Here is a 25089-nt window from a genome sequence, read left to right as displayed (position 1 = left end):
CTGGAGGGCAGCTGGGCTGGTAAACAACGCTGACACACTTGGCTTTGGGCTATGAGACTGTAGAGCAGGGCTATTCAACCTCCTTAACAAGTGGGCCGAAAAGGAAAACCACTGGGGGTTCATGGGCCAAACAGAGTAAAACTACGTGACTGAATCGCTACAAATAAATCGTACTTAAAGTAGTGTTAACTTAATATATATAGTACTACTACATGGAATAAACTTGTCAAACGCATTCCTTCCTTCTTCACTTTTAATCGTATCATTATAAAAGATTTTGTTCTCACATATTTTAGACACGTATTTAGAATTCAACAATGTTGTTTGAATCATCACAAAACAGAACTACTGTACATACGAGACATTTTGAGCCAGTGAGTCAGTGAGAAAGATTGCACTGCCTTGTTTGCCTAGTTTGGCTCATCCTGAGACACTCATGCAGCTTCTCATAGGTCATGGAGCAACGTGCCCTTGTTCTGATGGCATTCATATGAGAAAAGCTAAACTCACACGTTACGGTTGAGCCAAACATTGTCAGAATAAGTGATGCCAGTTCCTGATTGTGGGGTACTGATACTGGCTAGTATCACCGGCTCAGAAACACACAGAAACCTGATTTGCATGCAACTATGTTTCTCCTTTATTTTATTTATTTTTTGCATGCAACCTCTTGCGGGCCAGAAAAAAATTAAGAGGGGCCGCATTTGGCCCACGGGACGCTAGTTGAATAGGCCTGCCGTAGAGGGTACTTAAAAGCTTAAAAACCAAAACACTTCATTGTTTGAGCTTTATATTTGACATTATTTTTATTTGGGGCATTTGGCTTTAATCCGAAGCGACTGATCAACGTTAATAAACACGTCCACGCACCGGCGGCGGAGTCAACCCCTCGAGGCGACAGCCAGCAGGTCAGGAGCAGTCAGGGGGAGGCGTCTCGCTCAGGGACACCACGACCCTCCGCTAGGAGGAGCCGGGGATCCAACTAGCAAGCATCCGGTGACCAGTCAACCCAATCCATCTCCTGAGCATAGCCGTTCTCCGTGTTCTGGGGGAGTTCTGAAGCAGCGGCGTGTTTGTGCTGGGACTCGGTAAAGACCTCAGAGCCGCGGTAGCATCGTCAGCCGGGGGGTTCTAACGTCGGGGTCGGTCTGTCAGCCGGGGGGTTCTAACGTCGGGGTCGGTCTGTCAGCCGGGGGGTTCTAACGTCGGGGTCGGTCTGTCAGCCGGGGGGTTCTAACGTCGGGGTCGGTCTGTCTGTCAGCCGGGGGGTTCTAACGTCGGGGTCGGTCTGTCAGCCGGGGGGTTCTAACGTCGGGGTCGGTCTGTCAGCCTGGGGGTTCTAACGTCGGGGTCGGTCTGTCAGCCTGGGGGTTCTAACGTCGGGGTCGGTCTGTCAGCCTGGGGGTTCCAACGTCGGGGTCGGTCTGTCAGCCGGGGGGTTCTAACGTCGGGGTCGGTCTGTCAGCCGGGGGGTTCTAACGTCGGGGTCGGTCTGTCTGTCCGCCGGGGGGTTCTAACGTCGGGGTCGGTCTGTCTGTCAGCCGGGGGGTTCTAACGTCGGGGTCGGTCTGTCAGCCGGGGGGTTCTAACGTCGGGGTCGGTCTGTCAGCCTGGGGGTTCTAACGTCGGGGTCGGTCTGTCAGCCGGGGGGTTCTAACGTCGGGGTCGGTCTGTCTGTCAGCCGGGGGGTTCTAACGTCGGGGTCGGTGTGTCAGCCTGGGGGTTCTAACGTCGGGGTCGGTCTGTCTGTCAGCCGGGGGGTTCTAACGTCGGGGTCGGTCTGTCAGCCGGGGGGTTCTAACGTCGGGGTCGGTCTGTCTGTCAGCCTGGGGGTTCTAACGTCGGGGTCTGTCTGTCAGCCGGGGGGTTCTAACGTCGGGGTCGGTCTGTCAGCCGGGGGGTTCTAACGTCGGGGTCGGTCTGTCAGCCGGGGGGTTCTAACGTCGGGGTCGGTCTGTCTGTCAGCCTGGGGGTTCTAACGTCGGGGTCGGTCTGTCAGCCTGGGGGTTCTAACGTCGGGGTCGGTGTGTCAGCCGGGGGGTTCTAACGTCGGGGTCGTTCTGCAGGCAGCGGGCGGAGCTGGAGGATCTGCGGCGGACGCTGGAGGACAACAGCTCCCTGGCGTGCCACGCCCTCCGGGAGGAGCTGGAGAGGAGCCGGGAGGAGCAGGAGAGGAGGCACCAGGTACGGGGGCAGGACCGGCGCTCTGTGGGACTCCAGGGGGTCCCGGCCCGCGCTGTACACCTTACATTAACATGCAGGGCGTTTAGCAGACGCTTTTATCCAAAGCGCCTCACAAAAGAAGAAGGAGAAACCAAAATAGGTCGTAGTCGGTACAGTAAGGATGTTCATAGAACCAAGAGCCAAGCACTACACTAAACTAGGATAAAGTATACTACACTTTGATACAGTATGATGCATAACAGTACAGTACAGTAAATTGCCCTACAGTCAAGGTTTTCCTCGTCCCAAACACGTGATGATGGGGAGATCTCGCGGTCGCTGGCTGAGTTAGGGTCGTATCATTTGAGGGTCAACCAGGCCTGGGGCAGGTCAAGCAGGCCTGGGGAGGGAGGGTCAACCAGGCCTGGGGCAGGTCAACCAGGCCTGGGGAGGGAGGGTCAACCAGTCCTGGGAAGGGAGGGTCAACCAGGCCTGGGGAGGGTCAACCAGGCCTGGGGCAGGTCAACCAGGCCTGGGGAGGGAGGGTCAACCAGTCCTGGGAAGGGAGGGTCAACCAGGCCTGGGGAGGGTCAACCAGGCCTGGGGAGGGTGGGTCAACCAGGCCTGGGGAGGGAGGGTCAACCAGGCCTGGGGAGGGAGGGTCAACCAGGCCTGGGGAGGGAGGGTCAACCAGGCCTGGGGAGGGAGGGTCAACCAGGCCTGGGGAGGGAGGGTCAACCAGGCGTGGTGAGGGCTGTGGCCCGGCCCCTCTGGCCCCCCTCCAGCGGTGTTCAGCCCTATGTGGGTGATGGTTAACGGGTTACTGTTTGTTTGGCCCAAGGTGGAGATGAAGTCTTTGAAAGAACGGATGGAGATCGAAAAGCAGACTTGGGAGGAGAACTACATGAAGAAAGAGGTGTGTGTGTGTGTGTGTGTGTGTGTGTGTGTGTGTGTGTGTGTGTGTGTGTGTGTGTGTGTGTGTGTGTGTGTGTGTGTGTGTGTGTGTGTGTGTGTGTGTGTGTGTGTGTGTGTGTGTGTGTGTGTGTGTGTGTGTGTCCTGCCCCCTGGTTTCTTGGGGTCCCCTATGCTGATCCTTTTTACTCCATATCTCCTCCCCGTCTGGCTGAGGCCATGGGGGCTGCTCAGACACACACACACACACACACACACACACACACACACACACACTGGCTGAACTCGGGTTCCAACCTCCACAATAGGCCCTGTGTGGTGCTGGAGGTGTCACTCGTCACTCCCGTCGAGAGCGACGAGTGACACCAGAGAGTCACTTCCCCCGACGGAGAGAGGCGAGCGGGCTTCCTGTTGTGTGTTGACCCCGTGTGTCTGTGTGTGTGTATTTTACCCTTTGTGTGTGTGTGTGTATATGTTTGACCCTGTGTGCCCACACACACACGAGCAGGCTTCCTGTTGTGTGTGTGTGTGTGTGCGCCAGGGATGGAAATTAACTTTTGAGCAAGACACTTAACCCTAACAGCTCCTGACGAGCTGGCTGTCGCCCTGCGTGGTGACTCGGCCGTCGGTGAGTCAATGTGGGTATTAACCGGTCGCGACTGGACAAAAGCGACTTAATTGCCATAATTGTAATTGGTGGAGCCTCCACCCAGGTGGAGTGAAGCCCTGTTACAACCGACAGTAATCCAGCACAAGCTCCCCACTCGACCTGTTCTCGGCGGCCCTCTCGCTCTCGCCCTGGGCGTCGCTGCTCTCCTTTTGGCCCATTCAACACCACTGTCACTGTGGCTGGTGGGCAAAAAAGTTAATTTCACACACAGTGAACCAATCACAGAACGGGGAGGGACGGCAAGACGATGACGTCTATGAGACACACCCATCGTCTTCTTCCGAATTGCGTGTGTCTCACGCCGAATGAGTGAGACTTGAGAGCTGTTAGTTACCGGTATATTATCCCGGATGTTGACAGTCGCAGTTCAGCAAGAGAGGCGTAGCAGAAGAAGGGGGCCGGACGTTGACAGTAATGGTCGTGGAACTGTGCAGCGCCATGTGACGAATGTTTTCAATATGCAAATTTGATCTGACCTGACTGGAAGGTATTACCCGACACAGTGGCGGGTGAAGTGACACGATTCACCCGCCACCATACAAATCCACCCGCAAATGGCGTGTGGCGGGTGTTAATATCCATCTCTGATGTGCGCGTGTGTGTGTTTGACCCTGTGTATGTGACCCTGTGTGTTTGTGAATGTTTGACCCTGTGTGTGTGTGTGTGTTTGACCCTGTGTGTGTGTGTGTGTGTGTGTGTGTGTGTGTGTGTGTGTGTGTGTGTGTGTGTGTTTGAGTGCGTGTTTGTTTGACCCTGTGTGTGTGTGTGTGTGTGTGTGTGTGACCCTGTGTGTGTGTGTGTGTGTTTGACCCTGTGTGTGTGTGACCCTGTGTGTGTGTGTGTGTGTGTGTGTGTTTGACCCTGTGTTTGTGTGTGTTTGACCCTGTGTGTGTGTGTGTGTGTGTGTGTGTGTGTGTGTGTGTGTGTGTGTGTGTGTGTGTGTGTGTGTGTGTGTGTGTGTGTGTGTGTGTGTGTGTGTGTGTGTGTGTGTGTGTGTGTGTGTGTGTGTGACCCTGTGTGTGTGTGTGTGTGACCCTGTGTGTGTGTGACCCTGTGTGTGTGTGTGTGTGTGTGTGTGTGTGTGTGACCCTGTGTGTGTGTGTGTGTGTGTGTGTGTGTGTGACCCTGTGTGTGTGTGTGTGTGTGTGTGTGTGTGTGTGTGTGTGTGTGTGTGTGTGTGTGTGTGTGTGTGTGTGTGTGTGTGTGACCCTGTGTGTGTGTGCGTGTGACCCTGTGTGTGACCCTGTGTGTGTCTGTGTGTGTCTGTGTGTGTCCCTAGGAGGCGTGGCTGCTGGGCCGGGAGCGGGAGCTGAAGGAGGAGGTGAGGCGCGGCCGCGACCAGGAGATAGAGCTCGCCATCAGGAGGCTGGAGGAGGAGAGCAGCGGCGCCCGGGGCGAGAGCGAGAGGGCGGCCGAGAACAGGTGAGAGGGGGAGGGAGGGAGGGGGGGGTGGGGGGGAGAGGGAGGAGGGGGAGGAGGAGGAGAGCAGCGGCGCCCGGGGCGAGAGCGAGAGGGCGTCCGACAACAGGTGAGAGGGGGAGGGAGGGAGGGGGTGGGGGGGAGAGGGAGGAGGAGAGAGGGAGGGGGAGGAGGAGGAGAGCAGCGGCGCCCGGGGCGAGAGCGAGAGGGCGTTCGACAACAGGTGAGAGGGTGGGGAGCTTGTGCTGGATTAGGGTCTGTTGTAACAGGGCTTCACTCAGCCTGGGTGGAGGCTCCACCAATTACAATTATGGCAATTAAGTCGCTTTTGTCCAGTCGCGACCGGTTAATACCCACTGACATTGACTCACCGACGGCCGACGGTCCAGTCACGACCGGTTAATACCCACATTGACTCACCAACGGCCGAGTCACCACGCAGGGCGTCAGCCAGCTCGTCAGGAGCTGTCAGGGTTAAGTGTCTTGCTCAGGGACACGTCTACACTCAGCTAGGAGGAGCTGGGGATCAAACTAGCAACCTTTTGGTTACAAGACAACCGCTCTCTACCTCCTGAGCTAATTCTTCCAGACAGAGAGACCAGGCTGGAGGTGTTGGGGAACGGTTTATTGTAGAGGTTCAGAGTGTTTAAATGTGGTCGATAGTGTTTATATATGGTCGATAGGGTTTACATGTGGTCGATAGGGTTTACATGTGGTCCATAGTGTTTAAATGTGGTCCATAGTGTTTAAATGTGGGCGATAGTGTTTAAATGTGGGGGATAGTGTTTAAATGTGGTCGATAGGGTTTACGTGTGGTCCATAGTGTTTAAATGTGGGTGATAATGTTTAAATGTGGGCGATGGTGTTTACATGTGGTCGATATTGTTTAAATGTGATCGATAGTGTTTAAATATGGTCGATAGTGTTTAAATGTTCTTTTCCCTCACTCTCCACCTCATCCCTAACTCTCCACCTCAAGCTGGTGTGTAGTGAGCGTTCTGGCACCGATTGGCTGCCGTGCATCACCCAAGTGGGTGCTACATATTGGTGGTGGTTAGTGAGGTCCCCCCTTCACTTTAGGCGTCTTTGAGTGTTATTAATTATTATTATTCTTCATGTTTAACCTCTGTTTTCCTTTTATTCCTAGTCTGTTTTACATAGTTTTGAAGGATGACTATATGCTCTGTAAGGTGACCTTGGGTGTCTTGAAAGGCGCCTCTAAATTAAATGTATTATTATTATTATTACTACACCCCCTGAGTGTTGTTGATGCATGGTTTGACCTGGGGTGATTCATTAACCAACGCACCACAGGTGGGCTGCCTCACCGAGCCCCAGAGCCAGGCAGTCTGACTCAGGCCAGGGGAGGCTGCCTCACCGAGCCCCAGAGCCAGGCAGTCTGACTCAGGCCAGGGGAGGCTGCCTCACCGAGCCCCAGAGCCAGGCAGTCTGACTCAGGCCAGGGGAGGCTGCTTCAACCAGCCATCGCCAACACACACACATTTGTATTGTTTTATCCATTGTGACCCTATTGTTGGCCGAGCGCTGATAAGCAGCCCTGGACTTCAGTTATCCTGTGGCTTTGTGTGCTGAGTGCTGATAGGCTGACAGTCCTCCGCTGATGTTATCCACCAGCTGTGTGCACACCAAAAGCAAATTCAAAGTCAACATAACTCACACAAGTTGGCATCACAATTCATAAAACAATCGAATAAAACACAAGACAGGTGGGATACGAGGGGGCTGGAGCTTACAGAGAGCCGGTTGGAACAGATGTGTGTGGGGGGGTTCCAAAGCCTGGGAGCAGTGCAGCTGCCATCCTAGCCCCCATGGTGCCTGTCTCTTCCACACACATTGAGGATACGCATAAGACCATAAAGTTTTGAACTGTGTTTAAATATTTACACTTAGTAAACACATTCAGGAAAGTATGGTCCACCTCTTAAGTTTCGCAATATTTACCATCAGGGGACAAATAAAAGGTGTTTTATCTCTAGAATCGATCAGACACAGAGGTATTCTATTGTCTCAGGAACGCTGACAGTGGGCGCTCCGTTCTGGATTATATCGTTCTATCGCACTGAAGACTGTTACCTTTACTTAGTTAAACATTCTTATATTTCAGGTCTATTGGTGGAGTAGCATTGATCACTTTGGGGGATCAAAGTGACCCTATGAGGAGGGGATATGGAGACCAGAAAGGGGCCATCCCACCCAACCCCTCCGGCAAAGTGATGCCACTTACCACCCCCCGGCAAAGTCCGCCTTCTGACATTTCTGGTGTCTTCAACGTTGCTTGTGTCTTTCTTCCTCCTCGTCCTCCCTCTCCCCCTCCTCCTCCTCCTCCCCCTCCCCCTCCCCCTCCTCCTCCTCTCCTCCCCCTCCCCCTCCTCCTCCTCCTCCCCCTCCCCCTCCCTCTCCCCCTCCTCCTCCTCCTCCCTCTCTTCCTCCTCCCCCACCTCCTCCTCCCCCACCTTCCCCTCCTCTTCCTCCTCCTCCTCCTCCCCCTCCTCCTCCTCGTCCTCCTCCTCCTCCCCCTCCTCCCCCCCCTCCCCTTCCTACCCCAGGGTGAAGCGGGTGCGGGAGCAGTACGAGGTGGAGCTGCGGGAGCTGGAGCAGTCTGAGCGGGCGGCGGTGGAGAAGCAGCAGCAGCTCAGGAGGCTTCAGACGGAGACGGAGGCGGAGCTCCAGCGGCTGCAGGCCCGTCTGCAGCAGAGGGACCAGGAGATGGAGGACGTGGTGCAGGTGGGCTCCTCAGGCAGCACGGCACGCCCCTCTGGCTCAGCTCGTATAGATCTAGATCTATATATGTATAGATCTATACATGTATAGATCTATACATGTATAGATCTATACATGTATAGATCTATACATGTATAGATCTATATATGTATAGGTCTATATATGTATCGATCTATATCTGAGATATATAGATCTAGATCTATATATAGATCTAGATCTATATATAGATCTATACATATATAGATCTAGATCTAGATATAGATCTATACATATATAGATCTATACATATATCGATCTATATATGTATAGATCTATATCTAGATCTATATATGTATAGATCCATATCTAGATCTAGATCTATATATAGATCTAGACATAGATCTATATATGTATAGATCTATATCTTATAGATCTAGATCTATATATGTATAGATCCATATATAGATCTAGATCTATACATGTATAGATCTATGTATAGATCTAGATCTATATAAGAACCTGTAACAAAGCCAGACCCCCAGTGCTGAGTGAGGTTCTGCCTGACCCGATCAATGAACAATGATCAATGATCCATGGACCGATGGGACAGAGCCGGGACAAGCTGTCGGCGGAGCGGCGAGGCCTGGCCGAGGTCATCCGGACGGAGTTCGCAGAGCGGCTGGTGGCCACGGAGGAGGAGAACCGGCGCATGAAGGTGGAGGTGGCGGAGGCGCGCGCCCGGCTGCGGCTGGAGGTGGAGCGCGTCAGCAGGGAGAAGGAGGCGGAGCTGGCCGAGGTCCACCAGAGGTGGGGGTCACATCCCCCTTTTAGATGTTGTTCTTCTTTTACCTTATCACAAGCTGAGTTATCTTAGTTATCTCCCTTACCCCAAAATGAGATGTTTTTATTCTCTTTTGTTTTGTTTTGAACCTTAGCCTAACCTTAACCTTCAGCTCTTTGAGATCTTTGGATGAAGAGGGCACTATAAATAAAATGTATTATACCATCTTGGTGGTGGCGTATTCTGTGAATATTTATAATAAATAATATTTTCTATATTGCACCAATCGGGCTCATGCGATTAAGTTTCCCTTCCAGAGAGACACCTGTTAGTGCTGCCCTCTGCTTATGAGTGAGTGTCTCAGTTGGTTTCCGTTTCGACACGTGTATTAGCATACACGTGTATTAACGCGTATGCTAATTCATACTTTGTGTTCGCCTCTGTTTTTCCAGAGTGAAGTCGGCCATCTTGAAGAAAGAAGAGACTGTGAGTAGCCTTCGGAAGCAGCATGAGGTGAGCTCTCTCTCTCTCCCTCTCCCCCTCTCTCTCTCTCTCTTTTCTGTCTGTCTCTGTCTCTGTCTCCGTCTGTCTCGGTCCGTCTCTGTCTGTCTGTCTGTCTCTCTCTCTGTCTCCGTCTGTCTCTCTCTGTCTGTCTCTCTCTGTCTCCCTCTCTCTGTTTCTCTGTCTGTCTGTCTGTCTGTCTTCCTCTCTCTGTCTCTCCCTCTCTCTGTCTCTCCCTCTCTCTCTCTGTCTGTCTGTCTCTCTCTCTCCTCTCTCTGTCTGTCTCCCTCTCTCTGTCTCTCCCTCTCTCTCTCTGTCTGTCTGTCTGTCTCTCTCCTCTCTCTGTCTGTCTCTCTCCTCTCTCTGTCTGTCTCCCTCTCTCTGTCTCTCCCTCTCTCTCTGTCTGTCTGTCTGTCTGTCTCACACGCACACTTTCTCTTTCTCTCTGTGAGCATGCCACACACTTGATGTCAATCAAAACTCCCTGTCCTCCCCCTGTTCTGTGATAGGCCGCTTTGAAGAGGGCGGAACACTTGGAGGCCCTGTGGGAACAACAGAGGAAACAGCTGTTAGATAAATAGCCCCCCCCACTGCTGACCCCCCTGCCCCACTCGTACCAAGACTTCTGGATTCCTCCGCAGTGGATGGGGTTGTGTTGGTGGAACCCAAACAGACTGAAACAAGAAGGCCCCAGAGAAGAGACTGACGCCGTACGATATACCTCAAGTTATACACGACAGGCAAAGGGTGTGTGTGTGTGTGTGTGTGTGTGTGTGTGTGTGTGTGTGTGTGTGTGTGTGTGTGTGTGTGTGTGTGTGTGTGTGTGTGTGTGTGTGTGTGTGTGTGTGTGTGTGTGTGTGTGTGTGTGTGTGTGAAAAGAAAGTAGGCTAGGGTTAACTCTGTTTCAAACTTAAAAATCTCTAGAGGGTTAAAAGAGAAGTAAGACAAGAACTGCACTATACGGTACAAGCAAAAATGGAGGAGCAGAAAAAAATCGACTGGTGAATAGCTTTGGGATTGGAAAACGCCAGAAAAAGTGTTCCTTGGTAAATAGAAAACACCCAAACACTAATCTGCAACATCAATGGTAGTCCCCAAACACACACTCACACATCTCTTCGGACAAAACCCAAAGCTGAGACCGCAGTACAGTCGAATAAGCCCCGCCCCTTGAGGTCCGGTCATAAATGCCAACACACACACACACTCCACCCCAAAACCTCAGGAGGAGCAGCAGTAATTAGAGGTCTCTCATCCCGTAAAAAAAGGCCTCAACCCCAAATACCTGCCCCGGGGCTGGGGCAGGGAGTGGAACCAGAGACTCTTGGAACAAGGTCCAATCTGACCTGCTGTAACTTCAGTGGCTAGTGGGTTAGCTCCTCCGAGACATCTTATATAAGAGAGAGACGGAAAGACAGAGAGACGGAGGGACAGAGGGACAAGGAAGGAGAGAGAGAGGAGGCAAGGAGGCAGAGAGAGAGGGAGGGAGAGAGAGAGGGAGGGGGAGAGAGAGGGAGGGAGAGAGAGAGAGAGGGAGGGGGAGAGAGAGAGACAAACTCGGAAGGGGATGTGTTGACACGAGACGGACTGGTCCTGACACTACATGTTTCCAGTCCGAGATGTGAGGGGTTTGTTTATGGTCTGCGAGGGAGGAAGGAGGAAGGAGTCAGAGCGTCACTCCCAGGGGAATGTGCTTAGGAAACCATCACATGATTACGTGCAACCCTGATCCGTGGCCGAGGCGGGGATGGGGGTGTCTGGTGACATCTGAAACCCAGTTGGTTTGTTTCCATTATTTAACGACGAGGGACGGCCGAGGGAAGGAGATCCTCCCCACGTCGGCCATCAGCGAGAGACGCCAATTCCCTTTTTTTTTTTAAATGTATGTTTTGCTTTCTATTTCGGTCGAGGTTCTTTTAAAGCAATACGCTGCAGTGCCATGCTCTCACCGAGCCCAGGGAGGTTCCTTCTAGAACCTTGCTCTGTTTAAAGGCCTGTGGGGAAGAGAGGGAGGACCTGTCACCATGGCGATACGCTGGATAGGTGACACTGTGTTCCCAAGGCCGCCCCCCCCTAATTCATATCCATGTCTGAAGATATTTATTGCTTGTTTGTTTTTATTTTTGTGGATCCCTTTTGTATTTATTCTCTTTTCTCAGTCTCTTTGCTACCTTTGTTTGTAGTATTGATGTTGTTTCGGTTCCCACATTTCACTGAATGGTTTCGTATTGGTATTTGCACAAAGAATCCCAAGTCAACTAGTCCTACAGTTTGCATGCCTTCTGCAAAAGCCAAACGCAATATGGACGGTTATAATTATTGTAATAGTTAAACTAAAACTATGTTATTTTCGGATGCTCCGAGTACAGTATGTCAGTTTTTATTCTGACATTGAATGAATGCCATTCGTTTTTTATCAATATGTTTAAGGATTTATAAAGTTTACTCTAGCCCCTTTATTTTAAGTATTCGTATTGCTGCCACTGTCGACGAATTAAAGTCCTCCTCGTCCCGAGATGACCCAACGGCTCCCTGGTGTGCATCTCTCGATCCGCTCCTTCATCCTGAACACCGGAGCCGGTCACTGTGGTGCGGCCACACCCTGGTGTGGCCGCACACTGTGGTGTGGCCGCACACTGTGGTGTGGCCGCACACTGTGGTGCGGCGCTGGCATTGACATCAATTGTGCCCAGGAGTATTCAGTTGATTAACAGGTTGAATTCAGGTAGAGGGACACCCTAATGCATCAGGTACCTTGAATAATCAGTCTTATTTTTCAGACTTTTTATATTATTTAGTCAGTCAGTCTGTCTATCATTGTCTGAATGTGTGTATGGCTTTGTGCTTATATGTGATTTATGATGCCAAGTGCAAGAAAAATTCGCCATGGGGCAAACAAGGTTTATGAAATCAGATTGGCGACCGGACCGGTTTTGGATCTGATTGCGTGTAGTAGCGTGACAGAACGAGAACAAAGACACTTGAGCACATATTTGAGCAAGAACTAAGGATATGTGATTCATTTTATACTTATGTTGGAATGTAATTTCCCAGACAATACCTACCAGCCCTGCCATAACTAGTTGAGTTAGTTCTTGATAAAGCAAAACAAAACAGGTGTTTTTAAAGGGGTGATTTTTCCAGGTTAATAATTGCATTTGGGGGCTACTACTAGAATAGGGTTAAATGCCTGTACGTTAAAAATACCCCTATTATTCTCACTGTTCAGTTCTGCAAAACCAATTTCAGCATCTTTCAAAAAGAAGTCAGAGCGAGGACCGAGAGGGAAGTCTGTTGCGATTGGTTAAACGCTTTAAACTCTTAAGAATATGGGGAGCATATTTTGATAGTGTTTTTGTCTTTATTGGAGATTTCAGAGGTGTAGTATTTGTATTTTATACCAATACTCAATCGCGTCGTCATGCGCACGCAAAACCACTAGGTAGCAAAATCTGATAGGTAGCACAAATTGGCCGAACACCGGCCGTGAGGTCACGGTGGGCGGGTAAAACAAACAGGAAGTAAGCCAATTTCTCAGAAAGGCCTTTGAAAAATCATAACAAAACTTGGTACATAGACCCATGACATCATCATGGGGACACTCATCAAATTCTCTTATTCTCTTGGTCTTATTTGTCAGACTTTATTATTTAAAGTCTGACAAAAATAATAAAGTCCTGTTTGGCAAAGCTGCCAAACAGGAAGTAAGCCAATTTCTCAGAAAGTCCTTTGACAAATCATAACAAAACTTGGTACATAGACCCATGACATCATCATGGGGACACATCATGGGGTCACCACAAAATTTGGTGACCTTAGACCTCCAGGGGGGGGCAGTAATTATTGAAGATGTGTTTTAACTTGGCCGCGACAGCCAATCAAACTTGACGGCGAAGCCACCCAACAGGAAGTAAGCCCATTTCTCAGCAACTCTTTAAAATATCATAGCCAAACTTTTTCAAATTTTGTGACCTTTTACCTCAGGGGGATGTCAAACAGGAAGTGAGCTCATATCTCTCCATGACTTCATGTATCCGAACCAAACTTGGCTCATATGCCGCCTTCAAAACAGCTCAGAGATTTGGAAGCTCTTTCGTGTCTTTACGTAAACGTTTCCTTCGTTCGAAACGAGAGTTTTCAGGAAACGCCCCTCAGATGTTCGTAGGCTATGACATAAAACTGGAAAAACCGATTGTTGGTGAGACTAGACTTCATAACGACAAGTATGGATGCCCGCGGGGCCCTTTTTGTGCTTCTTTGCTGAATCATACATCAGTTAATAGAACTGCTTGCGATGGTTGAACATGAGCGATGTGTTTCAGGGGATTTTTATAATTGTAAGCTATAATGTATCGCAATGCAAATGTTAGAATGGGTGTTAATTTGCCTCTTAATGCTTGCTGCAGGTTCACTTTAGTCTATCAATTGAGATGGCCGGCTATTGTTGTGACGTGATCTTGGAAAACTCGGGAAGCTTTACTTCCGCACGAAACTCTTTCCGTACTAAACTTTCCTCCGAGCTTAAGGTCCGAACCTCCTGGAAACGCTTATTGTTTTGAAGGCAGCAATAGTCTTATGACTCTATCCTGATGATGCCCAAATCATTTGGTGACATTTGACCTCTAGGGCGGCATTAAAACCATAGTGAGTGTGATCATATCTCAGTCTATCTTTTATTATTTATTTTTATTATATTTGAATCTTGTTGAAAGTGCTGGAGGCCGTGTGTTTGACGTAGATCCATCTTGTTGCTGTGGCTACTCTGGTCAATTCTGCTTGCAGAATTATCTTGTTGCTGTGGCTACTCACCAGAGTAGCCACAGCAACAAGATAGATCTACGTCAAACACACGGCCTTCATCTCTTTCAACAAGTTTCACATCAAAAAATAAAAGATAGACTGAGATATGATCACACTTGATTTGGTTTTAATGCCACCCTAGAGGTCAAACGTCACCAAATTATTTGGGCAGCATCAGCGCCATGTTACCTTGCGACAACGTGCACAATCAACGCACCAAACGATCGCAGCATACGTATGGCAACCCTGATCCGTAGGCGGATGCGTTGTTAGCAGCAGGTCTATTCCAGCCCTTAGAAAGCAACTTCAATGTATTTTCATTGTGATAACCATTTGCCAATAGCTTTCATTGTAAGTGAAATTACTGAGACGTCATCATGTAACCTTCGAACCAATTACGTCTGTCCACCAAAATTAGTTTATGGAGTTGTATTCTGCTTGGCCCCCTCTTTGCTGCTCCCAGCTATATTAATTAGGTGAGTGCTGCATGCAGCGCTCAACTATTGTTCTTCATAAGTTTTATCTTTTATCTTTTTCTTTATTATTCTCTACAAACTTTGGGACCTATCTCCTTCCTCAATTTTTCACCTAGAGACTCCATTCAAATTTTAAAATATTCAGAATAGCTTGGAATTGCGTGCCTTATTTCAGATTTTTTTAATATTTTATACTTTTTAAGATATTCTACTTTTCAAATATTATCTTCTTTTTTTTACCATGGGAGTCAATGGGATTTCAACTGTTTCCCTTCATTCAAACCTTTTAACAAATCTACACACTTGTATCTTCAATAATATCTAAACTGAATTTCGATATCATTTAAACTATCTTCAGAATCACAGTTTTAGTTTCAAACCGTCATATTCTACAGTTGGTCCCATTAAGCCGTCTGCCCATTCTGACACTTAAATTACTTAAGACATCGTAACTCGGTCAAATTTCAACCGTTAACCTTCATTCAAACCTTTTACCAAATCTGCACACTCGTATCTTCAATAATATCCAAACGGAATTTCGATATCATATAAACTTTATTCAGAATAACAGTTTTAGTTCATACCGGCTTCGTTTTCAGTTGGTCTCATTGATTTACGTTGACGCTGGAGCGTGAGGACGTGCAGCAGTGTTGCCAGATTGGGCGTTTTTCCCGCTAGATTGGGCTATTTTTGGAGGACGTTCCGGCAGCGTTGCCAGATTGGCCTGGCAACACTGCCGGGCCAACACATTTGACCTTTTACATTTCTGCATTTTTAGCAATGCTTTGCGCTTTTCATTCGGCTGTCACTTTATTTGTTTCCAACCATTTACTTTTTCTTAAATGGTGTGCATGTTTACATTGTTTACTCCATTTAGACTTTTGAACTTCTGTTCAAATCCTTTCACTTGATTTAAGCCATTTAACGTTTCTTTATGTCTTAATCTATGTGGCTTTGTTAAAAAATATTTTCAACCCCACTTTGTAGGCCTACTACAGCCCCCACCGCATTTTCTGGAGGAAATTTTATATTTTTTGTTGTTGATAATAAACTTTTTTGGTTCTAGTTTTCACATGATGTTTAATTTAGAGACAATTGTTTTCGTGGCTTGGTTACACAAGCTGAAAACACACCGTAAACCAGCAGCCCGCAGCAGCAGCAGCAGCAGCAGGCAGAACTCGGGGCTTCCTGCTGAGAGCCCACTGGATGTCGCAAAGCGTTCCTCTACCGGAGGAAGCGGTGTGCTTCTGTGGTTTGGTTCATCACGACGGCCCGACGGGTCTATCAGAAGCTCTGAGCACAGGAAGCATCTCTCTGTGACGAGATTAAAGTTGAAGGTTCAAGATGACTGCGTTCATTGTTATCAAATCAGGCAATTTAACTGCAGTTTCCTCTCTGTCTCAGTTGTGCTATTCAGGAGTAAGTAAATTATGTTAGGACTAATCATCGGTTTAAGTTAATGCACGAAAAAATACCAGACCTCAATTGTCAAAAAGTTTAAAGTTAAAAAAAGTATGCGTTTTGACCACTATGAACTCATATTTTTCTTTTTTGGGTTGAGTTGTTACAATTTATCCTACAGCAGCCATGATATGACATTTTCCAGCTCGTCGCTGTCCTTTCTAAAGCCCAGAGCGACGTCACGTCTGGAACGGTACATTTGACCTACTTTATCCTCTTCAGTCGTTCAGCGTTTGTAGCTCGTGGCCTCATGTGCTGGAGCCACTGGTGGCCCCGTTCGGACTCCCCAGCCCCCAGTCGCATGTGTTTCCTTTTATTTGGCTTAACTCAACATAAGAAAGCATACTTCGAGGTCTGAGCTACCCCGTGCTGACTGAAGAATGCGTATGAGACATGGACGGGGAAGTAGAGATAAGAATCCTAAAGTTGGTGTGTTTTCTGCACATGCAAAAAGAATCCACGTCTGCATGTCGCTGCTTGTCATCTGACAGCTCCGTGTGTGTGTGTGTGTGTGTGTGTGTGTGTGTGTGTGTGTGTGTGTGTGTGTGTGTGTGTGTGTGTGTGTGTGTGTGTGTGTGTGTGTGTGTGTGTGTGTTTGTTCGGTGTGCATGCGCTCAGAAGTTGTTTGACTCTAGTATGTCACAACTGTTTTTCGAATAACTGTTTCTCCGCACATTCTCCGGTCATTAGAGACATTTGAGTAATGACCGCCCTAGACCCCAGTGTGGGGCTGAGGGGGGACGGCCTATTGACGGCAGCTGTTTCTCATTTCACCAGCGGGTCCGCCCATGCTGTGCCCGGCTGTGTGTGTGAGTGTGTCAGTAACGACAAATGACCGGATTAAGCAACGCGCAAGGGCTTTCAACTTGGGAAGGAAAGGCTCCACGATAACGGGGGAAGAGGAACTGAACCTGCCTTTTAACGGGTGAGGGCAATTTACCACATATTGTAGTACGGGAGAAGGTCCGGGAAAGCCTCCATGAGATGCCTAGAATGTACCCTTTAACTAGAGGAATAAAAAGAAAAATGCAAAACTTGTAACTTCAGTCATGAACTAAATGTCTAGGCTACATGTGATTTCACTATTGTAGCGTTTCGTTTTTACACATACCCACATGGTTATATTTATTAAAATGCTTCGGGTTTTTGGGAGGAGTAGAGCCAGTGCTTTCCTCGTCTGTTTCTTTCCGTTATCAAGAGGCGCTCCTCGGCTTATCGCCGCTAAACATTCTCTCCGACTCCGCCCCTTCGTCCCTGCTCATCTTGACGTTCGGAAAATTCGTTTGTTGGGATCAAATTGGAGAAATGTGCTGAACAAGCGATTCCTATCTTGTGGCGTGAATAGGATTTGATGACACAGGCCATGTATGCTGTGTCTTTGACACAGTAAAAGAGTTTGAAAGAGATGCAGTCGTTCTGGTTTAACTTTACGAGTGTTTTCTAGAGCTCAGCATAAAACATGCCACTATAGCTAAAAACGATCTACCTAGTTTAAAAGGTTTCTTGTCACACATGCAATAGAAACCGAGAATGTTTTTTTTGGATGTCTCTTGTCTTGATTGTGATCCAATAATCATCTGTGGGAGTGTGTGGATGATGGCTGGTTTAGGTAACATGACAGTAACATGGTTAAAGTTTAAGTGACATGACAGTGAACGATTAAGTCAATCCTTATTCCTCTCCAATATCTCTTGCTCACACTTGTTTGTCTTTGTCTCTCTAGGGGAGGAGCACAGAGTCCGCTGTCGTCCAATTAAATCCCCCTTTGAGAGCCCCCTAATTGGACGAGGCCCCGCCCACGTTTTCTCCATACCCCTGTGGCTCCGCCCCTCTGGGATCACCCAACGGGGCCCCCCCTGTCCTCTCCTCCTCCTCCTCTCGCTGAGACCGCCCTCCACCCCCCCTCAGCGGCCCCCCGTGCACCGGGGAAGGCGGGGGCCTCAGTGGACCGCTAGCCCCGCCGGCGGCCTGTGAGCGGCGTGCGGCCGGGCGACGGCGTGCCATGGCGCCCCGGCTGCGCATCGTGTTCGGCCTCCTGGCGGCCGGCAGCCTGCCCCTCTTCTACCTGATGAGTGTGAGCCTGGAGGTGTGGACCCCCTGGCACATGGACCTCCTGGGGCGGGCCTGGTACGCAGCCAGCCCCTCCCCCCCAAGCAGGCAAGTCGGTTAAACTACCCCCACACACACGGGCACCCCACCATTCTGGTTCACACCAGGAGAACAGGCTGGTGACTTCCAGTGGGACGGCCTCTGGTAGGACCGGGCGTGTTGGAGCGTTGGGGCCAACGCAGCAGGGCGGGGCGTCCGTCTGGTGGAGGTCCATCTCCAGACAGTAAATGACCGGTCGGGGCCAAGCCGCTCATTTGGCGAGGAGCCGCCGGTCTCTGTGGGCTTATGGCTGAATCTGGATGCCTGGCCATTCCAAATAAGGGCGTGCTTATCCTGCCCACAGGCATGCAGTGGAAGCTCTCTAATTTCGTGGACCAGAAGGCGCTGTATGGGTCAAGGTTCATAACACACTCCGTCTCCCAGTGTTGCTCCGTGGAGTGTAATTACCTTGTGTTGTCAGATCATAGTTGGGCGTTAACCAGGTCTGGTTACACTTTAATATTATCCCCTAAGCACATCTTCCTGTGTGCCTCGTTGCTGGACTTGCGTGCCGTTCAGAGGGACAATGGAACCACTTGTGGGGTCGGTGCAGAGGTTTCTCAGGACACGTACCACACAGCGACAGCACCATTGTTATCTGAGGCTGCAGCTGCCCTTCTGTCCACTGAGGGAAAAACAAGATGTTCAGTTTGATCCCGGTGTCTGAACGTACAAAGCCACCATCCTCTGAAGAGAGTCAACACTGAAAACAGAAGGAGAGGGACGGGTGATGACGGATGATGAAGATGTTGAGGATGACTCATTGTCAATGTTATGAAAGAAACAGAGGTGTATTCATTGAATTTAGTTTGTTTAACCGCCCTGTTGTATATTTAATAGGGCGGTTATCCACTTATCCAACAGCTGATCATCTATCGGTGTTTGCAGTGTTTCCCCTAGATTCTTTAGTAGCAGTGGGTGCTGCTGTGAGTTGATAACCTAGCAACGCTAGGGGGTCCGGGGGGATGCCCCCCCTTGAAGAAAATGTTGAAAATGAAACCCTTTAAATGGTTACTTCTGGTGAGATTCTTTTGGGAAAAATTTACAGATTGAGCTTCCAAATATGTCATAGCAACCAACAGAGTCGAGGTATCTGCTGAGACCAGATCACTGTGGACATGTGCCTTGAACTTGACAGAAACTAAGCTATTTCTTTGATATCTACCATAAGCCCTGTATTTTGCCCCTTGCAGCATTCCAGGAGATCGCCTGGGGCCCCTTCGGCTCAACAACAGTCTCTTTGGCCAGGACCCCGGGGCCTCCAGTGTTGACCCGAGCAGTGTGGCCCCAGACCCGTCCAGTCCGGGGCCAGTGCCGTCCACCACTGCTGCCGCCGGCCAGCCGCCGGCCAGGGGAGCGAGGGTAACCACGTCTAGACCAGCCCCCATTGAGCCCACTCCCAGGGTGCCGGCCAGGGGACCGAGGGTAACCACGTCTAGACCAGCCCCCATTGAGCCCACTCCCAGGGTGCCGGCCAGGGGAGCGAGGGTAACCACGTCTAGACCAGCCCCCATTGAGCCCACTCCCAGGGTGCCGGCCAGGGGACCGAGGGTAACCACGTCTAGACCAGCCCCCATTGAGCCCACTCCCAGGGTGCTGACCTTCGAGGAGGCCTACATTGGAGACACGTACAGCAAAGAAGACATCCCACCACAGACAGTGAGTCCCCCCCCCCCGCCATTTGTCCAATGTCCAATAGGGCAGCCGCAGCTCAGGAGGTAGAGCGGGTTGGCTGGTAACCGGAAGGCTGCTGGTTCGATCACTAGTGTCGAGGTGTCCCAGAGCAAGACGCCTCACCCTAACTGCTCTGGGCAGAGAGGGGGGGCGCCCCCTGTCTGTATGAACTATACTATAGGGAGGACTGTATCAGCATGTGGTTGGAACTGCACCAGGCCGTTTCTCGAACCAGCAGAAGGTGATTCCTGCATCCTCTTCAAACCGGCTATAGTAAGATGGTGTAATGATTCCATTAGTGTCCCCTATCTGCTCCCCCAGACCTGCCCAGATTCCATCGCCAGGAAGTGGTCGTCATCCGGCTTTAATGGAAGTTTCCTGGGGACCGTTCCGGTTCTCCAGTGGGCCAAGGACGTCACGCTGCACCAGCACCAACGCCTGAAGCAGTTTCACGGAGCCTACGGATGGTCCTCGATGGATTATGACTGTAAGAATTATTTTTCGTAATTTGTTTCGATCCATTCGCACAAAGAAGTCGTCTTCAGCAGATTATGTTTGCAACGAAACGGGAAACAAGGCCTAAGCTCCGCCCCTTTGCAGTTTCTGTTTCCTGCACATGCTCTGTGCTGTCTCCAGAGGTTCTGCTACCACAGAGCTGGATCCCTGATTGTGCACAACCCAATGTGGGACTGTGTTGCCTCTCGCTACAACAGATATGAGCAGTCGATTATGTCTAGAGAGCTCGATAAATGGTGTCTCAGGAGGTAGAGCGAAGGCTGGTGACCGGAAGGTTGCTAGTTCGATCCCCGGCTCCTCCGAGTGTCGAGGTGTCCCTGAGCGAGACGCCTCACCCTGACTGCTGCTGACCAGCTGGCTGTCGCCCTGCGGGGCTGACTCCGCCGTCGGTGTGTGAATGTGTGCATGAACGGGTGAATATGAGGCAATGTTGTGAAGCGCTTGGAGTAGCCACTGGTTAGAAGAGAGCTGTGTGAATGCAGACCATCGCCCATTTACCATTACGACAAAACGCGTGGTCCTGATCAGGAGTGATCTGGCAGAATGACATGAAGCGCGTCCACCTCTGAACCTCCTCACTCCTCCTCCTCAGCGCTGAAGGCCACGCTCTCCGTCCTCAACCTCACGGCCAACCACCAGATGTTTGACGACTGGGAGCGCCGACGGAACGGCTCGCAGTGCATCCGCTGCGCCGTGGTCGGCAACGGGGGCATCTTGAAGGACTCCGGCAAGGGGCCCGAGATCGACGGCCACGACTACGTGTTCAGGTAGCCCCCGTCTCCCCCGTCCCCAAATAGCTATAGAGTGTGTGTGTGTGTGTGTGTGTGTGTGTGTGTGTGTGTGTGTGTGTGTGTGTGTGTGTGTGTGTGTGTGTGTGTGTGTGTGTGTGTGTGTGTGTGTGTGTGTGTGTCTGGTGTGTGTGTGTGTGCATGGTGTATCCATATCTATATTAATATCTCTAACTCTTCAGGACGAACGGGGCTATCCTTGATGGTTTCCAGAAGGATGTGGGCACCCGCACCACCCACTACACCTTCTCCACCAACACTATGAAGAACTCCATGGGGGGTTACCGTAGCGCGGGCTTCAGGGGGCCACCGGTGTCCAAGGTAAGAACCACCCCCCCATGGCCATCACAGCACCCCCACCGCCACCAACACCACCGTACCATCACCCCCACCCCCACCGCCTCCACCAGCACCACCCCCACTGCCCCCATCACAGTGCCACTACCACCACCACCACCCCCACCATCACCACCACCTCCACCACCACCACAATCAACACCACCACCACCACCACCAGCACCACCACCAGATCAATCGATAAACATTGTTTGGTACTACTCCTTTTGGAAACTGTTACTGTTCTATCCCGTATAATAGATTGGATGATGGCTTTAATGATTAATTGACTTTGATTACCTGGAGTGGTGTTGATTAACCTTTGCTGACCTCACAGCGAGGACCTGGTCGTAACATAACAGCACGGCTAGAGTCTGATCACCACTTCACTCAAATAATGTTTAACATGTCCTCTACTTCACATCAGCTGGCCAGCGTTCTGCAGGCTCAAATAACCCTGTTGACTCATAACATGCTAGCAGTCACCAAGACTCGGGCACTGCTCTTCAATGTATTATTTTTTTAATCTTGAAGGATTGCTGAAGGTTATGTTACTGCCGTCGGAATCCTCATATCTGCTTCTCAACTGACTGCTTCTTCTTTTTCATGTTTTTATTTTGAGTCTCTCTCGTTCTGATGCTGTCTCTCTGTCGTCCCTCTCATTGTTCTACAGGAAACGCGTTATGTCTTCCTTCCAGACAATGACCGGGACTATCTGATGGTGAAAGCTGTCGCCACACACACACCGGTGGAGCGAGGCCACGATAAATCCAAAACGTAACCGTGTGTGTGTGTGTGTGTGTGTGTGTATGTGCGTGTGCGTGTGTTTGTGTGCGTGTGTGATTGTGAACCTTTTCTAATGAATAAAATGTTTTGTATGTATCGATTTTAGCGTTTGTTTCTATTTTATGATTTTTAGAGCTGGATACATATATGTTTTCTTTTGGACCATTTTGTGTCTTTTTTTTAAGGTGAAATTTCAATGTCCTCGGTTCCAAAGTATTTTTTAGAGAGACACGCTGAATAAAAACCTCAAAATAATCGTCAATATTGACTAAAATAATCGTGATTATGATTTTTTTCCATAATCAAGCAGCCCTACTCTATCTTATATGCAGCATGTCCGGTCTTTATTGCTATGAGTTAAACAAATAAAGGGAAAATTTGAAATTTGCAATTCTAGAATGTCAATCACAACACATGTGAATATATTCAGCTCCTCAGTTCAATCTGCTTCTGCAGTGTTGCGACCTTTCTTTGTAGCAATAAACTATAAAATTGCATTTCATGTTCCCGATAATTTGCGTTTGTTTTGTTTTCACAGTCCACCAAAGTACTTCGGAGAGGACGCGACGGCGGAGAAGCTAAAGATGTATCACCCAGACTTTATCCGCTACCTCAGGAACAGGTGAGCCAGACGATACAATAAACAACCAAACAGTTGAACAGGCTGAGTGTTCAACTTGAGTGGAGTTTGGGGAGGTGGTCTGAGTTCACTGAAGATCTACATGGATGGACAGAAGTGTTTGTGTTTCTAATGAATGAGTGCTGTTGTTGGGAAGAGGGCGCTGTAGAATGCGTCTGAGGGCAGATTTTCTCCCATCTGCCCACACTGTCAGCCCCTTGCCCCACCCATAGGGGGCCTCTTACACAATGCACCATTCGCTTTTTTTAATATTCTTTTGCATTCTTTGATTGAAACCCATCTGGTAGGTTCTTTACAGCCCAAACACTGAAGAAGAGATACAGGGGGATCTACCGTCCGTCCACGGGATCTGTGATGCTTCTGGCTGCTCTGCACACCTGTGACCAGGTAACCAGGTTACAAAGGTGTTCTAACCATGTAACTAGTTTTACTAGTTATATACATAATAACCATATCTCCACTGAACTTTGGTTCCCAATATAATTAGTTATAATCAAGTGTGCATCCAGTCATAAACACCCTTTTTTATTATTATCATTATGAGGATAATATCAACTCACAAGGTCGTCAACTGCTCCATGACCCTAACCCTCGTGTCTAAGATGGATCTTCTTTGTGGTTTATGATCATCTTTGCCATGCAGGTCAGCGCCTATGGCTTCATGACGCCCGACTATAGCAAGTACTCGGACCACTACTTTGACAAAACCTACCACAAGGTGATATTCTACGCCAACCACGAGTTCCGCTTGGAGCTGGCGCTGTGGCAGCAGCTGCACAAGGCTGGCCTCATGCGGCTGTTCATGAGACCGCCGACCACGAGGAGCCCCCGACCAGCTACACACGGCCCCCAGAGTAACGGGACGGGGTAATCTGGGTGCCGGAGGACCTGCCGTTTTTAGGACCGATTGGGAAAAGAACACTGAGGTTTTTTTTCTCTCAAAGCTTTTTTTCTAAGATTTTTATTTGGCTTTTCGTGTACGGCGTAATAATTGTGTTGGTTTTCTCGTCAAGCTAACAGGTAAAAATGTAGACTTGATGGGAAACCACATTGTGGCTGATTGCCTTGACCGAACCCTGTCTCAGACGTTCTCCTCCAGTCTTTCTGTGTGCCTTGAAATTCAGAAGAAAAACAGAACGGTCTTTTATTTTAAAAACTTAATTTATTTCTGTTTTAAAGCAATTTCATTGGTGTGTAGTCTACGATGCAAACTGCATTTTAAAAACATTATTTTAGAAATGACTCTGAGGATCCTCCTCCCCGTGGCGTTAACTCATGGAGGGCGAAGGAGCCGTGTCAAGCTGTGCTATTGTGGAGCTGGGGGACATATTTTAACGGACTGAAGATGTTTCCCCTGACAACACGGGGAGAAAGCGTCCCTTTCTCTCATGGCCGAGCAGGGGGGTTTCCAGGGACAACTCTTCAGGGAGCGTTGGCGGCAGCACCTGCGACGACGGGCTTCACGGCCACGGCGTGAAGTGGAGCTGGACCTCGCTGGAGAGCGCTCGTCTCCTCACTGGTGGACTGCAGATGAGGTTTTTTTGTGCTGCGAAACAATAATAACGGCGCCTCCGTAAAATATACTGCATAGAGTTTGTCCTGCCAAAGATACTCCGCGAATCAGGGAACATCTTTTTTATACTGTTGAAGGACTTTCTGGTGTTGAATCAATGGGTGATTTAAGGGCTAAAAACTTAGACTGGCATTGCACAATTTCTGACTGTGATTTTGATTCCTGAAATTTGTCTCCAAGTAAAAGGGTGACCTCCGACCTGCTGGGGTTAACAACAGGTTCAAGTATTGTCTCGTCATCCTTTTTGTGTTTGGTTGGAAGAACAGCGTCCCTTTGAGGACGCTTAAAACAGACTCCATGGGGAGTTACCCCTGGCTGAGGGGTGCGTGACAAAGATCTGCTGCTGACGCTAAGGACAGGATGAGGAAAGTCTGGCATATCTCTAATGCTACTTGGAGCATCCCCAGCTGGATAATGATCTGTCTCTTTACCTGATGGCTCACAGTTTTGAGCGAACAGACGATCCCTTAGCTCCCTGAAATCTGTGAACACATCTTGAACACGAGAGCCACAAAAGGAAATAAAATAAACATTACCGTCTATTCACATTCTACGAATAGGCGATTGAGTGTTGGGTTTGTAAACTGGACAAGGTTACAAAATTGGGCAGGAAAATGAGGTGAAAAGTATTACAAACATAACTGATGTAAATACAATTAATTGGGCCTTGAGGATACTGGATCATCCCTTCTTCCCTGAGCACTCCCTTCTCCCCTCGGGTCTG

The 25089-nt window shown here is 49.4% G+C and overlaps 2 protein-coding genes across 2 annotated transcripts in view; both read left to right on the top strand.

Moving 5' to 3' along the window:
- cep131 (centrosomal protein 131) overlaps nucleotides 1-10690 on the top strand; it is a 34710-nt gene extending 24020 nt beyond the window's left edge. Inside the window, exons 21-27 of the mRNA XM_056576817.1 lie at nucleotides 2067-2184; nucleotides 3005-3079; nucleotides 5025-5167; nucleotides 7732-7909; nucleotides 8496-8692; nucleotides 9119-9179; nucleotides 9677-10690. Of these exons, the coding sequence (XP_056432792.1) occupies nucleotides 2067-2184; nucleotides 3005-3079; nucleotides 5025-5167; nucleotides 7732-7909; nucleotides 8496-8692; nucleotides 9119-9179; nucleotides 9677-9748 (844 nt within the window). The 3' untranslated portion in view covers nucleotides 9749-10690. The remainder of the gene's footprint in view (nucleotides 1-2066; nucleotides 2185-3004; nucleotides 3080-5024; nucleotides 5168-7731; nucleotides 7910-8495; nucleotides 8693-9118; nucleotides 9180-9676) is intronic.
- Nucleotides 10691-11879: 1189 nt separating this feature from the next.
- LOC130371151 (alpha-N-acetylgalactosaminide alpha-2,6-sialyltransferase 2-like) lies at nucleotides 11880-24604 on the top strand. Its single transcript, XM_056576818.1, has 11 exons — nucleotides 11880-16097; nucleotides 16682-16829; nucleotides 17628-18061; nucleotides 19246-19711; nucleotides 20048-20213; nucleotides 20835-21009; nucleotides 21213-21351; nucleotides 22040-22143; nucleotides 22691-22774; nucleotides 23080-23179; nucleotides 23436-24604. The coding sequence occupies exons 3-11, from the start codon at nucleotides 17907-17909 to the stop codon at nucleotides 23661-23663; spliced, it is 1617 nt and encodes a 538-aa protein (XP_056432793.1). The 5' UTR covers nucleotides 11880-16097; nucleotides 16682-16829; nucleotides 17628-17906; the 3' UTR covers nucleotides 23664-24604.
- The last annotated feature ends 485 nt before the right edge of the window (nucleotides 24605-25089 follow it).

The sequence above is a fragment of the Gadus chalcogrammus genome, chromosome 18 (assembly GCF_026213295.1).
Source record: "Gadus chalcogrammus isolate NIFS_2021 chromosome 18, NIFS_Gcha_1.0, whole genome shotgun sequence".
NCBI classification, from domain to species: Eukaryota; Metazoa; Chordata; class Actinopteri; order Gadiformes; family Gadidae; genus Gadus; species Gadus chalcogrammus.
Note: the sequence above shows the minus strand (reverse complement) of the source record. Positions and strands in the feature narration are given on the sequence as shown.

Excerpts from the sequence above, each read along its gene's own strand:
- LOC130371151 (XM_056576818.1), top strand. The coding sequence starts at position 17,907 with ATGGCGCCCCGGCTGCGCATCGTGTTCGGCCTCCTGGCGGCCGGCAGC. Across the intron at positions 20,214-20,834 it reads GTCCTCGATGGATTATGACT|CGCTGAAGGCCACGCTCTCC; the intron begins GTAAGAATTATT and ends CCTCCTCCTCAG. Across the intron at positions 21,010-21,212 it reads GGCCACGACTACGTGTTCAG|GACGAACGGGGCTATCCTTG; the intron begins GTAGCCCCCGTC and ends CTAACTCTTCAG.